This window comes from Pipistrellus kuhlii, unplaced genomic scaffold (assembly GCF_014108245.1).
Source record: "Pipistrellus kuhlii isolate mPipKuh1 unplaced genomic scaffold, mPipKuh1.p scaffold_m20_p_15, whole genome shotgun sequence".
In the NCBI taxonomy this organism is placed as follows: domain Eukaryota; kingdom Metazoa; phylum Chordata; class Mammalia; order Chiroptera; family Vespertilionidae; genus Pipistrellus; species Pipistrellus kuhlii.
In genome coordinates, this window is record NW_023425460.1 from 27,256,981 (window position 1) to 27,271,338 (window position 14,358).

General features: G+C 46.9%; 1 protein-coding gene across 4 annotated transcripts in view; it reads right to left on the reverse strand.

Annotated features, from left to right (window-relative positions):
• Positions 1 to 2,386: 2,386 nt before the first annotated feature.
• The window catches only part of MYOF (myoferlin), a 127,029-nt gene continuing 115,057 nt past the window's right edge, over positions 2,387 to 14,358 (reverse strand). For all 4 annotated transcript variants that reach the window (XM_036438570.2, XM_036438567.2, XM_036438572.2 and 1 more), the window contains 8 exons: positions 13,802 to 13,890; positions 13,621 to 13,716; positions 10,575 to 10,716; positions 8,304 to 8,403; positions 7,013 to 7,203; positions 4,986 to 5,095; positions 4,457 to 4,604; positions 2,387 to 2,989 (listed from right to left, as the gene is read on the reverse strand). In XM_036438570.2, the coding sequence (XP_036294463.1) occupies positions 2,951 to 2,989; positions 4,457 to 4,604; positions 4,986 to 5,095; positions 7,013 to 7,203; positions 8,304 to 8,403; positions 10,575 to 10,716; positions 13,621 to 13,716; positions 13,802 to 13,890 (915 nt within the window). In that variant the 3' untranslated portion in view covers positions 2,387 to 2,950. The remainder of the gene's footprint in view (positions 2,990 to 4,456; positions 4,605 to 4,985; positions 5,096 to 7,012; positions 7,204 to 8,303; positions 8,404 to 10,574; positions 10,717 to 13,620; positions 13,717 to 13,801; positions 13,891 to 14,358) is intronic.

A 14,358-nucleotide genomic window follows, 5' to 3' on the forward strand; every position in this document is an offset into this window, starting at 1 on the left:
CCTCTTTCTTTCTCTTGGGCCTGAAGAGGAGAAAGGAAGAACAAAACAAAATCAAGGGGCGGGCTGCCAGGATTTTCAGCTTCCTGTCACCCTTGAGACAGTGATGAGATTGTTTTCCTCATGAAGGCTCCGGGGTGCGTAGTGGCACTTGCTAGAGTCAGTTAGCACCAAGTGTCCTCTAATTCGTGGTGAAGTGACAATCTGACTGGACTGTGATGTGTTCCAGCTTTTAGCGATCATTTATAGGTCACCAGGCAGCTAACAACCCCAAATGAGGGGCCATTATCTTTTGACAAGATGGAGCTTTCTGAGCCTGGAGGGGGCTGGGAAAGGAAAGGGAGGAGTATTACTCCAAAGCCCGGCTGGATATTCTCTCTGGGAATCAGTTCATCTCTAGAGCTTTGCTGCCAGGCACTCAGAGGAACTGAGTGGCTCCCTGTTAGGTAGCAGGAGAGAAGGAGGCAAAGGCTTCCCTCATGGCCAGGCATTTCTCTGCTCAGCAGGCATGATTGGAGAGGGGCACGATGGGAGAGTGTCCTGTGGGTCCCTGCAGGCTGACGCTCGGGTTGCACACCCTGGTGTGGCTGTTCAAATGTTTTTGTAGTCATTGTCCATTGTGATGGGTGAAGCACCTGCTCTAGTCATACTGAATGTTAAATATTCCAAATAGCAACTTTGCCTGGAACAACTTGGTTCTTTTGCAGAGCCTACTTTTTCTCCTAGAAAACACCATTAATTAATTAATTAATTAATTAATTAATTGACTTCGGAGAGGAAGGGAGAAGGAGAGAGACATCAATGATGAGAGAGAATAACTGATTGGGGGGTTGAGCCTACTAGCCGGGTATGTGTCCTTGACTGGAATAGAACCTGGGACCCTTCAGCCTGCTGGCTGATGCTCTATCCACTGAGCCAAGCCAGCTAAAGCAACAAACATCACTTTAAATAAAACTGTCTCCCTTTCATCATTAGAGTGTTCCCTAAATTATATAAAAGCTGTCGACTTTGTGTTAACTGTAAGCAGAATGGCGTGATCTTGGAACAACCTACTTGGACTGCGGAGGGGATTACGGGGCCTGGAGTTGTGGCAGGGGTTCCAATTCAGCTCGACCTGGGTCTCAGCCTTTTCACATGTTGAACACACTTTGAATGCTAAGGTTTTGGGCAGAACCTTGAAGGGAATTAAAATGTTCAAGATATGAAACCATCAGCAGTAATGCCAAGACTGTCAATTAAGGTATAACATTGTCTAAATGTGTTTTTCTTTTTAATCACCCTTTTCATACCATTTTTTTTAAAGGACATCTTTTTGTTTTGTTTTAAAAAATATATATTTTATTGATATTTTACAGGAGGAAGGGAGAGAGACAGAGAGCTAGAAACGTCCATGAGAGAGTAACATCACCAGCTGCCTCTTGCACACCTCCTATTAGGGTTGTGCCCGCAACCAATGTACATGCCCTTGACCGGAATCGAACCTGGGACCTTTCAGCCCGCAGACCGACGCTCTACCACTGAGCCAAACCGGTTTCGGCTCATACCATTTCTTGTCCCCTCGGTTCTGTGTGGCTCCTTGAATAGAACAGTTTGTAGATCTCGTCACAGTCTGGAATATGAACAGGACGATGCGGTCACGTGTTTTATACCACGTGCTGCCTCTGGTGGTGTCAGCATGGGAGCCACACTGGGTTTCGGCTGCCACTCACCACGTGACCATCTCAGCTTCTCCTCTGGACAGCCCCCCCATTGGTGGCATTGCATGGTGGTTAAAAGCAGTTAAGAAGGAGAGAGCCCAGGCTGGCTGGGCTCAGATTCCAGCTCTACCATGCAGGGGTCATGTGGCCTTGGGTGAGTTACTTAACCGTTGTCTGCCTTAGTTTCTTCAACTGTAAAACTGGGTTAATAACGTGACCTACCCTTACTGAGGATTCAATGAGTTACACATGCAACACTTAAAACAATGTTGTGCCCAGAATAAGTATTTTATTTAAATATATTTTATTGATTTTTTTACAGAGAGGAAGGGAGAGAGATAGAGAGCTAGAAATGCCGATGAAAGAGAAACATCGACCAGTTGCCTCTTGCACACCTTCTACCGGGGATGTGCCCGCAACCAATGCACATGCCCTTGACCGGAATCGAACCCGGGACCCTTCAGTCCGCAGACCGACGCTCTACCACTGACCCAAACCAGCTTCAGCCCAGAATAAGTATTTTAAATAAGTGTTCGCTTTTGTTATTTATTATATCGGCCTCAGTGTGACCCACAGTGCACTTAGAAAGGGCTGTGGCCACGTGGTGTGCCGTGGCATTTCATCCCCGGAGACCCAGAGGCCTAGAAACTGTCTCCTTCACAACTCAGCCCACAGCCACCCCAGACAGCCACGTGTTCAAAGTGCAATGCTTTTATTTGGGTTTACCACAGAGGTTGATAAACATTTACCCACATAAAATATCGTGATATTTATCCATATAAAATATCATAACAAGGATTGCAGGCATAAAAAAGAATGAGTCTAACTATTCTGTTTTTGTAATGCACAGTCCTCTCTGTTGATTATTAAGTAAGAAGACAATGAGGTCAAGACGCAGGAATTTTCAAATTCAATTTCAGCATTTCCCAAAGATAGAATCATAGAACGAAGGACACGGACAAAAAAAAAAAAAAAAAAAAAAAAAGATAATTTCCTTAAAATGGAACCAGCCACCTTGAAAATTATTTTGAAGAACACAGAAGAAGTTCTCATACTTCAGAAGGTAGAAGTGTTGCTAGTTGGCCCGGCCTCTGGGACCCGCACTCCCTGGGTGCTGCCGGGCTCTGGCAAAGGAGTGTAACCTGCCCTTGGAGTGTCATCTCAGACACAGACACAATCACTCTTGCTTTTGGTCCAAAAACACAGACAGGGCTCCCTCCTTGCTGATGACTCTTGAATAGAAGCTTTGGCTCTTCTTATGCATTTGGCCTCACGATCTTCATTGACAAATAGTTCTGGGAAGGAAGCGAAGACAGCGTGAAACAGATATCTATTTAAGGGAGAGGTCTCTAGGCCTTGACACTATGGACTTTTAGGACCAGATGATTCCTTCTCGTTGGGGGCTGTCCTGGACATCGCAGGATGTTCAGCAGCATCCCTGCCCTGTCCCCTACCCACTAATGCCAGTAGGTAACCTTCTTCCTCCCTCCCTCGCTATTGTGTCAACCAAAATGTCTCCAGACATTGCCCTTTGGGGAGCAAATCTCCCCCAGGTGAGAACCACTATTCAAATCAATAGGATCTAGGTAAAAGAAATAACTATGAGGAATTTTTTAAATGGTCAAGACAGATGGACCTACAACAAGAAAATAGTGTACATGGACTTACAGTGAAACTGAAAGTATTATTCTGGGGGAAACAAAGACATGACATCTCATGTTGTGGTTGTGTGACTGTGCTCCTCACACAAGCTACTCTATTATGGTTAATATAAATTGAAGTAAGAGAATCTGAATGCCTGGCAAACTGGTCTTTAATGTCCCCAACTTGTATAAACCATTTTCAGCATTTGGTCCATTTGTTGATATTCCTACCGCAGTTTGCCTCCCATAGTAGTTTACTTGTTCCTATGTCTGCTTATCCCTGGGCTATGAAGTACTTGTGGGCAGAAATCATGCCTTGGTTATATGCATACCCCAATTCCTAGCCTACGGTAGAGACTCGATAAATTCCTTGAAAGGTGGGATGAAAGCATTGCTTATAGGCACATGGCAAAATCCCCACTTGGACTTCCGCTTATGACTGGGATGATTAAGGGAAAGTTACGGGTAAGTTATGTGGTGTGGGTCTTAAACAATGAATAAGATGTTGATAGACAAAACATGGACAAAGGAACAGCACTGGCAAAGACATCCTGGCAGGTAAGAGCAATACGTGTGTGTGTGTGTGTGTGTGTGTGTGTGTGTGTGTGTGTGGAGAAGGGATGTTATCTAGTTTGGGTAAAGTTCAGGGTTTGTGTAGACCTACAAGGGTCCCAGATTTGGGGATCTGTGAGTGCTGAAGGCAGGAAGATCAGTTAGAAATGCTGGCTATAGTCCAGCCAGATATTGATAAAGGCCTGAGAGATTTCTCCTAGGATTCCTGACACCAAAATTATTTTCAGGCCATAAAGGTTTGTCTGGAACTTGTGAAACCCTAAGAATGCAATTCTAACCACAGGACCCATTACTTTAAATTTCCCAAAGGCTGAAGGGTCGTGAGACCACAACTCCGAAGTCATTCTTCTGAAACATCCAAGGCAAGTCAGTGCCAAGTTCGATGACCAACCACTGTTCACACACACACACACACACACACACACACCACACACAATCACACACACACACATACACACACACACACACACACTACACACCACACACACACCACACACCACACACACACCACACACACACGGCCAGGACGAGGAGCAGGGACTGTACCGGTAAGGAGTACAGGAGCACAGCCACGAAGAGCATCAGGATCAGCAGGATCAGCAGGCCGATGATGACCCACTTGTATCGGCGCCACACGATGAACTTCATGGTCTTGCACGGGTTGGTGAACCACAGGAAGGAGGTATCTGGCCGGCTGCATTGCAAAGAAATGGTTTACCTACCCAACTCAGGAGGGACAGACATTTTACTGCAGGGCATAACACCATTTAAAAAATACATTAGCAACACTTATAAAGTCAAGAAAAGATATTATTCCCCTTAGTTGGCAAAGAAAGATTCTTGAACCTTTCATAACTTCCTAAGATGTTGAAGGCAACCCCGACTTTGGTTTCCATGGAAAGGAGAGTGATTAAAATAAAGCTGGATCACCAGCCTTTCTACCCCAACCCCCACTATTAAACACAGAATTAGAAGGACAAGAGCTAATCCAGCCTATTAAGCCAATTGGAAGGGGGGCTTTCAGTCTGCAGGTGTTTAGGGACGAGAGGACACCAAGAACAAAGAGGGCTCTCACTTTGGTAGGTCCAGCTTGGGGTTCATGTTGGGTTCATCCCTTCCCTTCCCGGCTGGCCTCTCGTCGGCCTCCTTCTCATTAAGGATTTCCAACGTCATCTCCACTTTCCCCTTCAGTAAAGCAGAACAGGTTAAACACATGACATCATGCTTCACAAATATTTTCTCTTCAGCCCAAGGAGTATTCCCCGAGCAACGATTTTTATTCTTGTAAAACAATCCTGAGATTGCCTTCGATTTTCCTCAGGAGATTTCATCACATTTCCTCTTCCATGTGGTTCTGAACCGGCTCCTTGTGGGAACCCGGGAGGACAAATTGCTTCCCCTCCTCCCTGCTCCCGGCCTGTCGCTCTCTGGATCCCCATCATTCTGCCTCACATCCATCTCCTTGCCTCTGCACACACCTTCCTTTGTAAGTCTGCTTGGACACAGATGAACCTGAGTAGGGCTAATAACAATGTCTAATATTTATGGAGCATTAACTGTAGGCTCCAGGCAGCCCACATGCTTCAGGCTTACCAGGGACCACCCACGGTCCAGAGCTGTGCAGATACTTAGTGGGTCCTCAGGGTATGCGAACTGAATAAACAAATGAGGGAGTGAACGAATGAATGCTGTCTCTCTGGGCCCTGCTCACCCCTTCCTTCTGGATAATCTCCTGTAATGCTCGTTGCAATCCTATAAAGCAGGTACTGTTGCTGTCCTCAAGTGCACAAGAGGCTGAGAGGTCTAGAAACTTGACCACTTGGATAGCCAGGCTTAACTAAGTTGTAACAATCTAAGTCAACAGCAATTTAGGAACCTCGACCCCGAGATCCGTTTAGGCGGTGGAGCACTGATGCCTTCTATGTTGATGAGCCAGACAAAGCAGGGTGTCTGACTACGGCAAGGTGCTCCATCTCTCCGAGCCTGTGCTTGGAGCCTATCAAAAGGGGATAATGTCTAGTTGAAGAGGTAGTGAGCAGAACTAAGTGAGATTAGGTGCAAAGTCATCTCTAAGTGGCAGGTAGCAGCTAAGTGATTTCCTGGGCCGGCTTGGGGGAGCGATGGGCTGCAAAGGGCACAAGGAAACTTTTGAGGTTAATGCGAATGTTCTCGATCTTGATCACAGTGGTTCCATGAGTGCATGCAGCTGTCAAAACTCATCGAAGTACACTCTGGATGGGTGCATTTTATTTATGCAAATTATACCTCAAAGCTGTTTTAAGAAACAAGATTATGAATGTAAGGCATTTAGCATGTTGACTGCTTCATAATTAGTGATGTGGAATCTTAACTATTATTAATACAGAAGGAATTAGGTAGTCTTTTGTGTCAGAGCATAGTGACCTGCACTCTTTTTTGTTTTTAACAGTTTGTGATTTTTAGAGAGAGAAGGAGAGGGAGAGAGAGAAACATTGATGTGAGAGGGTAACATTGATCATCCCCCTCCTGCTTGCCTTCTGCTGGGGATAAAGCCCACACTCTGGGCATGTGCCCTTGACCTGAATTTGAATCAGCCTCTTTCTGGTGCACGAAACCACATCCAACCAGCCGAGCCACACTGGCCAAGGTGACCTGCATACTTGCTTCTATGTCAGGATATATCCTGAGTTCTCCAAATTTGCTTGTAAGTTAAGGCCTTCTTGCTCAGTGAATGTCAGCATCTCCACTTCTTTCATCGTATTATTATTTTTTAATTTATGAAAACAGCTCAAATGTGAAGTTCCCTTTTCCATACTGAACTGCATTAATAGCTCCGCATAAATTAGCCTTCTTAGTGAAGGAGGCTCCCCCAGCACTGCCACCACTCTGGCTCTCAGTGTTTTGACAATTCCTATCCCCCCACCTTCCACTCAACCCCAAACATCGGCTCATGGACACCTTCTCTTGTGATCCCAGGTACACGCCATTCTCATAACCTAAAGTCCCACCAATTTAACTCTCCCTTATCTTATCCGGAGTAAATCTCTTGAGGGAGAGCAAAACCTAAATGATAAAAGGTGGGATCGACCCCCCCCCCAACTCTCCCCCAGGAAATGCTCCTACCGCCATCACCCGGGAGCCCTCTTGGTCCCTGTAGCATGGCCACCAGCCTCGCATGGACTTCTGCTCGAAGAGGGAGGCCGTTTTCACTTTCAGGGGGTCCATGGCCTTGAGGTCCGGGATCATGTCCAAATGACACTTCTCAGATGATTTTGCTGGAATGATGGTGCGATGCAAATCCAGTTCCAGGAAACCTAGCGGGGGAAACAGTGGATCAGCTGTCCTTCCCACGGGAGCAGAAGCCCCTGCAGGAGAGGCAGAGGCTGGTCTTGAACAGGTAATGAGTGCGTTAGAGAAAGGGACCTTGGTTGACATCGAAAATTCTTCCCAGATAGAATGGAAAGTTTCAGGAGATGCACCTGCCCACCCACCACTTGCAGCTCACAGAGGACTAGATGTTTTATTTCTCAAGGACAGGAGCATACACAGAGTTTGTCTACAAGCTCAAAACAGTGAAGCGTCTACAGACAAAACTCCCATGAACCTGGATCTGAAAGTGGCTCATAGTCGTTCTGAATGGCCACACCAGCTATGCCCTTTGAAAGCATTCATCTCACCTGGCACAGAAAAGTGCTCCCCTACAGCATGCATGAAAAGAGTGGGAGGAAGAAATAGAGCCAGCCCATGAGACGGTCCTGGGGCCTGGGAGAGAGAATATCGGAAGAGCACTGTGCTATTTGGGTGGTGGTGCAGGGAGGGATGTGTGCCAAGAAACAGACAAGCCCAAGATGTGTGGATAGTACTTAATGGGTACCTTTAGCCCCAGAGGAGGCTGAACCTGGGGGGAAAGAACAATGGCGGGGCATTAGGGACCTCAGTGACATTTGAGAGCAGCCTGGAGGAGGAGGTGCTGAGGGGAGAGAGAGAGAGAGAGAGAGAGGGAGAGGGAGAGAGGGAGAGGGAGAGGGAGAGGGAGAGGGAGAGGGAGAGGGAGAGATAGAGAGAGGGAGAGGGAGAGGGAGAGAGAAAGATGGTTTGGAAGTAAAGCAGGCAGGGGTGTGGCATCCTTTTGTGAAAACAGGATTTGAGTCTTAACAGCAAGACAGAAGCTGGTACAAGAGCCTCCACGGAGCCCACAGGAAGGGGTGGCATTCACTGTGCCCCCTGCTCAGAGGACCCGAGACAGCCGATGAGGAGGCCACAGTGCCCAGAGGACATTCAGGCCGTGAGCGAGCTCCACGCCCACTTTCCTGCGGCACCGGAGATTTCAATACTTGGTCCCAAACTTTAATTCATTTCATGAATTCCAGGCACAATTTCTTAGAGGAAAAAAATATCCAAATGGAAGCTCTACCCAAGAAGTCATCCAGAGAAAACTTGTCGTTATCCCAAATCTGGATGATCAGTTTGGGTGGCACCCGAAATTCGGTTTGGTCGATACTCCAGAAATGCTCCTGAAATGACAAGAGAAACAGACAAACCAAGTTACACGGATGAGTGGATTCTGAAACCCTTCCCTTGGAAACTCCGGTACCAGGGCATTGGGGCCTTCTCTCTCCTTTGCACCCCCAGCCTGGAACCCTCTCCCCTCAGCCCTTGCCCTCCACCCAGGCTCAAGGTGGGCTCCCCAGGATGTCTCAGGCCACCAGCCAGGTGATAAAAAGGATGTCCCAGGCAGCTCCCAACAGAAGGCTCCCTGCCATGTCCCCCTGGGTGTGACTTCCTGGAGTTTGGGGTGTGTTCTCTCCCCGCCACCCCACCTTACCACCCCCACCCCCAAAGACCACTGAGGCTCGCTTAGATTACCCTCCAAAGTCAGGAGGTCCTATAGGCCAGCCACAGCATCCCCTCCTGGGGTGTTCTTCTACTCAGCCACCTTCATACACCCACAGATCTCCGGCCCATCCCCCACGGATGTCTGAGCATCTGTGGGGGCGCAGATTTTGCTCTTTTATCGGCCACAGATTTAAAATGTCCAGGCGTTTTGGGCTTTTGAAAGATATTGCTGGGTTTTACATGCTGTGGCCACTAAAAGCCCCAGATCCCTCACCCTAGTCAGGCGGAGGGAGGGCTGGGTAGGGTTTCCGAGTTCTCACCGCTGGTGCCTGCCTCTGCCTGGGCACTCTGAGCCCCAGATAGTCACACCTGCACAGCCTAACCATCCCCGAGCTCCTCTGGCCCCAGAGAACGGGGAGCCCCCAGGGCTTCGGGAATTGGAAGGAAGACTGTTGAGTTGCTTCTTGTTTTTCAAGTGACATTCCAACAACGTGCCCCTTTGCAGGGCCCAGCAGGCCTGGCTCAGACAGGCTTGGAAGTCCACTGTGCTGTTGTCTGGCCCCACCTGACTGTCCTGTGTGGGCTCACACTCCCAATACCACCAGGGCCCGGGAGGTCCAGCTCCCGATTCGGGCAAATAGGAATGTTAACTTAACTAAAGGCCCACCTGACCCGCACCCTCTCCTCCCCCATGCCAGTCTGCATGATTCGACATCAGGTTGAGCTCAGTGTCTCTAGAAAGTGCCCTTTGAAAGCATTCATCTCACCTCGCACAGAAAAGTGCTCCCTACAGCATCAGCACTGAGACACAGAGGCAGGTATATGTCAATCAGATGTGGGGAGAGAAGGTGACCAGAAGAGCTAGGGAAAGTCTATAGAAGTGGGGGTAGAAGTGGGATGGAGGACCCAGAGGAGACATCTGTTATGACTGCCTGCCCAGGTTTCAGGCCCAGAAGTTGGGATGAAAGCACCCAGAGTTTTCTTGGGGAGTCCCTTCCTCCCATCCGTGCGATTTGGGAAGAACTGACTCCACCCTTCACTCCAGCCCAGGCCGGTCCGCGCACTGCCTCCCTGGCAGGCAGCACCGGTTGGTGCAGGAACTGCACATGACTCCTCACAGGCAGTGAGGTCCAGTTCCAAGAGTCTGGGTGGCACCATTGGGGGTTTGTCCTCTTTCTGCTGAGGTGCTGAGAGGGCAGGATGGGAGCCGGGCCTCCACCAGGGAGGGAGGCCCACAGAAGAAGGCTGAGCAACGCGGTGGAGAAGGGAGAGCAATTTCTAACGACTCCAGTTCAACCTGGGACCCTGAAGCCAGCCGGCCCTGGACTTGCCAGTAATGTGAATCAACAAATCACTATTTGGACATACGCTGGCTTGAGCTGAGCTCTATAGCTGCGAGTCTTACAAAGTAAGACCACCAGAGCCCTGAACCATCGTGAAAATGCCTCTGAAGAAGGGACATTGTACGTAATTGGATATTTTGCCTCTGTTTGGTTAACTCGTCAAACAGTTCTGCTGATCACGGGAAGAAGTTGGTTTCCCTGTGACATAAACACACACTTGGGTTGTTGTATAGATGGATACAAGACCCGCGTGTCTACCCTTCTCCAGACCCTTCCCCTGGCCACCAGCATGCGAGGGGAAGGAAAGTGACATCCCGTATACGTCTAACTACACACATGGCTGTGGTGGCTGAGCGGCGCTGGGCACATAGCTACCCCGCCGTGAGTCTCAGAGTCGCCATCCGCTCACGACCGCCAAGGTGCGGGGCGGTGCCAACATCCTCTGAGTGTCTGTGTTACGGAGGGCCCGGGACATCCCCTTCCCGCTGGCACATGTCAGCGCTTACTTTTTTAGCCACGAGACACAGTTGTTCAGCTGGGAGGTAGTCAAACGGGAAAACAAATCTCCAGTTAAAATTCCCTTCGCCATCCAAGGACCTGTAATGGACATCTGTTTTCTGTTTGTTTTCTTCACTGCCAGGAATCCAGCTGAAAAGCAGAGGCAAACAGGCTTAGCTTCGTGTGATTGACAGGTAATCTAGCCGCAAAATTGGGCCGTGATTAGGGGAGTGAAGGGCAGGAGAATTAATGCACTTTTCTTGGGCGGCAGCCAGTTATCTCCGGAGCTGGGGGCTGATTTATGAAGGGGAGGTGCTCTGTTGCATCCAACACAGGTTGTAGCCAAATAAAATACAATTCCTCTCAAACCAAAGCAGGAAACCCTTTAGACTTCAGTTAACAGGGATAAGGTGAAATTTTCTGGAAAATATCAACAACGTAGCTTCTATTTTTGGGAACGCTGGAGCTTCCTGGCTATGATTTCAGTCTTCATAACTATAAATCATCGCTGTCTGTCATCAGTGCTGACAGGGCTCAACGAATATGAGTTAGTTCTAAACTTCAGCATTTCCTTTTCCACATTTTACGTAAGCAAACAAAACAGACATGACTTCCAGCTTCCTTTTTTTTTTTTTTTTTAATTATTCTTAGATCTACTCTGATCATATTAATGAGACTAGCAAGGAAGATAGGCTTTTTCCATACGCATACCTATGAACATTCATTTCCTTCAGCAATTTAACATCTCAACTTGTGACATTCCCTTGACTTGTGCCTGGCACAGAGCAGACACTAATTAAATACCTGTGGAAGGAATACGCAAACGAACATGCCTAGGAAGATGTTGCTGTCACCTCTGCCTGCTACTGGGAAAACTTCTGGTTGGAAGCAGGGGTAACACTGGCTTTTAGGCTGTAACGTGGTTGAATGCATGGTTCTCAACCCTGAATGCACATTAGAATTGCATCGGAATCAACCAGGGAGCTTTTAACATCACTGATGCCTGGACCTAACGGACAGAGATTCCTGGCAGGAGGCAGGCCTGGCTGTGAACTTGGGCTACCACCACCTCTGAGCTTCATCTCCCATTGGTAAAGTGAGGTTGGTGACGTGCAATCCCCATCACATGGTCAACATGAGGACAGATCACTTCCTGGAAGGGCCAGGACGGGAAGGGGGAAATCCTTAATGCATGTTTACAATCATCTACTGTGAACCAGGTCATTAGCATGCCTTATTTTACTCTTCCCGATTGTATGTCAGAGAGGCTATCTAACTTCCATAAGCTCACACAGCCAGTAACGGACAGAATTAAGTATAATTCCCAGTCTGTCTGAATCCCAAAGTCCAGGCTTGTTACTGTGCCTCTAAGGACCATGAAAAGTGCTAATATTAGGTCCTAGTAATAGTGGTGGGATTAACATCAACCAACTACAACAGTTTTACTTTTTGCTGGTCAATTAATAGACTAGATAACTTAGCTGAAAAATCTCTGTTGGCAAATTTAAAAATTCCTTTGGACTCTTGACTTCTAAGTTTTTAACTAATTCACTGAAGAGAGCCCACACACTCTGGCTAGGACCTCAGTGGCTTCACCTCTTGATACAAGACCCCAAAGCATCACCATCATCTTCCCCCAGGGCCGCTCACCCCCCTTTTTAGTGCATCTTTTCACGTTTAATTTTACATATGAATCTTTTCACATTTTATTTTTAAAACAAGTTAACTACCTTAAGTTTATGTACTTGTGTATACACATATATAACTTTGTATGTAATATCCATACGTGGGTAGTACTAGGCATTATTTATCTTTTCACATATAGCATTTAGATTTTAATTGCAAATATGAATAGTACTTTAGATTGTGCTTTATTTTTTTTTATTAAGAGTTTTCTTCTTTTAGTCAAGTATTACTTGAATTTGTTTTCCTGACTTGTGTGTCTCCCTCTCACCCCCCTTTACTAGTTCTATTTCCCTGGAGAACCCTAACTAATACACATAATGTTTACTATCTGCCAGGTATGACCCTAAATGCTTGGAGTAACTCAATCTTCTGAATATCCTCAAAGCAATAGGTACTTTCATTATCTCCATTTTACACATGAGGAACAGTGAGTTAACTAACTTGTCCAGCTAGTAGGGAGAGTACCAGGATTTCAACCTACTCAATTTGATTCCAGAGTCTGGCCTCTTAATCACTATGTCATCCTATACTCAACATCCATGATCAAGGCACAACACGGAACTAACATCCACATGAACTGCTTGGAGTTGATTATGCAAGTACCAGAATAATGAACAATGATCCTCCTCACAGGCTGGAGGCAGGCACTCCGTAAGGGTTGGGGACTGAATGTAAAAAATTCTACTAATGTTCCTTCTTTTCCATGGACATTAGCTACTGGTAATAAAATATACAGGAAGTGAAACCTTGGAACCTTATCTTGTTTCTAAAGTCACTTAATCAAGGTATCAAGAAGAAATAAAAATGAACTGCATGACTAAGACGTCTCAGAAATAACAAACCTGCTTAATAAACTCAACAATACCCTCTTCCAAAAAAAGAGAAATGGAGAAATAGGGATCAGTTCCTATAGTCATTAATGCCTCTGCTTGTAAACAAGACTCATACAGGTTTTCTTCTCCTTCTGCTCACTCTGCCTTTGTCTCCCTGGACTTTCCTAAGTAGACTACTGCATTAAAGAGATAACATACTTTCACGTAACCAAGAATCCTACACCTAAAGAGTGAAACCTAGCCAAAACCGGTTTGGCTCAGTGGATACAGCATCGGTCTATGGACTGGGGGGTCCCAAGTTCGATTCCGGTCAAGGGCATGTGCATTGGTTGCGGACACATCCCCAGTGAGGGGTGTGCAGGAGGCAGCTGGTCGATGTTTTTCTCTCATTGACATTTCTAGCTCTCTATCCCTCTCCCTTCCTCTCTGTGGAAAAATCAATAAAATATATTAAAAAAAAAGAGTGAAAACTAAGGAAGAAGAGAGCTTGTTCCATTCTCGGAGTTTGTCAAAGGTGCTCACGTGCTAACCTTACCCTTTGACATAGATGTCGCTCATCTCCTCTCCTGTGATGCTTTTCTCGTCCAAGATAACGTCCTTGGTGTTCCAGATGATCACACGGAGGTAGAATCTAAAACAGGAGCACAGTTTGAAGGTGCTTTTCTCCCCTGGTCCTGCCCCAAGACCCTAAGCCAGGGTAGCAGGGTCTCATTTACCTCTTGGCTTTCCGGGGAGTGATGTTGAAAGGAGGGCCCGGTGGGCCCAAATTCTTGGGGAAGACATCCACCCACATCTGCAGCTTTCCCTAAGCCATTCAAAAAGGAAAAGGGAAATAAAGTTACCTATAGGTGGCAGAGACTACAGTTTTCACTCATGTTTCCTAGGTGAAACTCTGTCTTTCGGCTTGCTAACTTATTAGTCCACATAAAGCGAAATAAATAGATAAATAAATGTTGAAGAGAAAATCCAGATGAATTTCATATCTTCAATGTCATTTAGGCCACCCACTCCCTACTCTCACCCAGGAGTCTCTGCTGGCCGCATGGACCCACCTGTATCAGAGTCTGAGCCTTCCTGGTTAATAAAATGAGGGGCTTCTCATGACTAACAGCGCCCCCTTTGCACACAAACATACTCACAAATACAATCACACACATATACCCCCCCTTACAGCCCCTTCAAGTTGGGCCCTTCTCTCTCAGAATCGTTCTCAAGCTGTCACTCTATTCACCACCACACTGTCTACTTAATGTCAGTCTCAGTTTTGTGACAC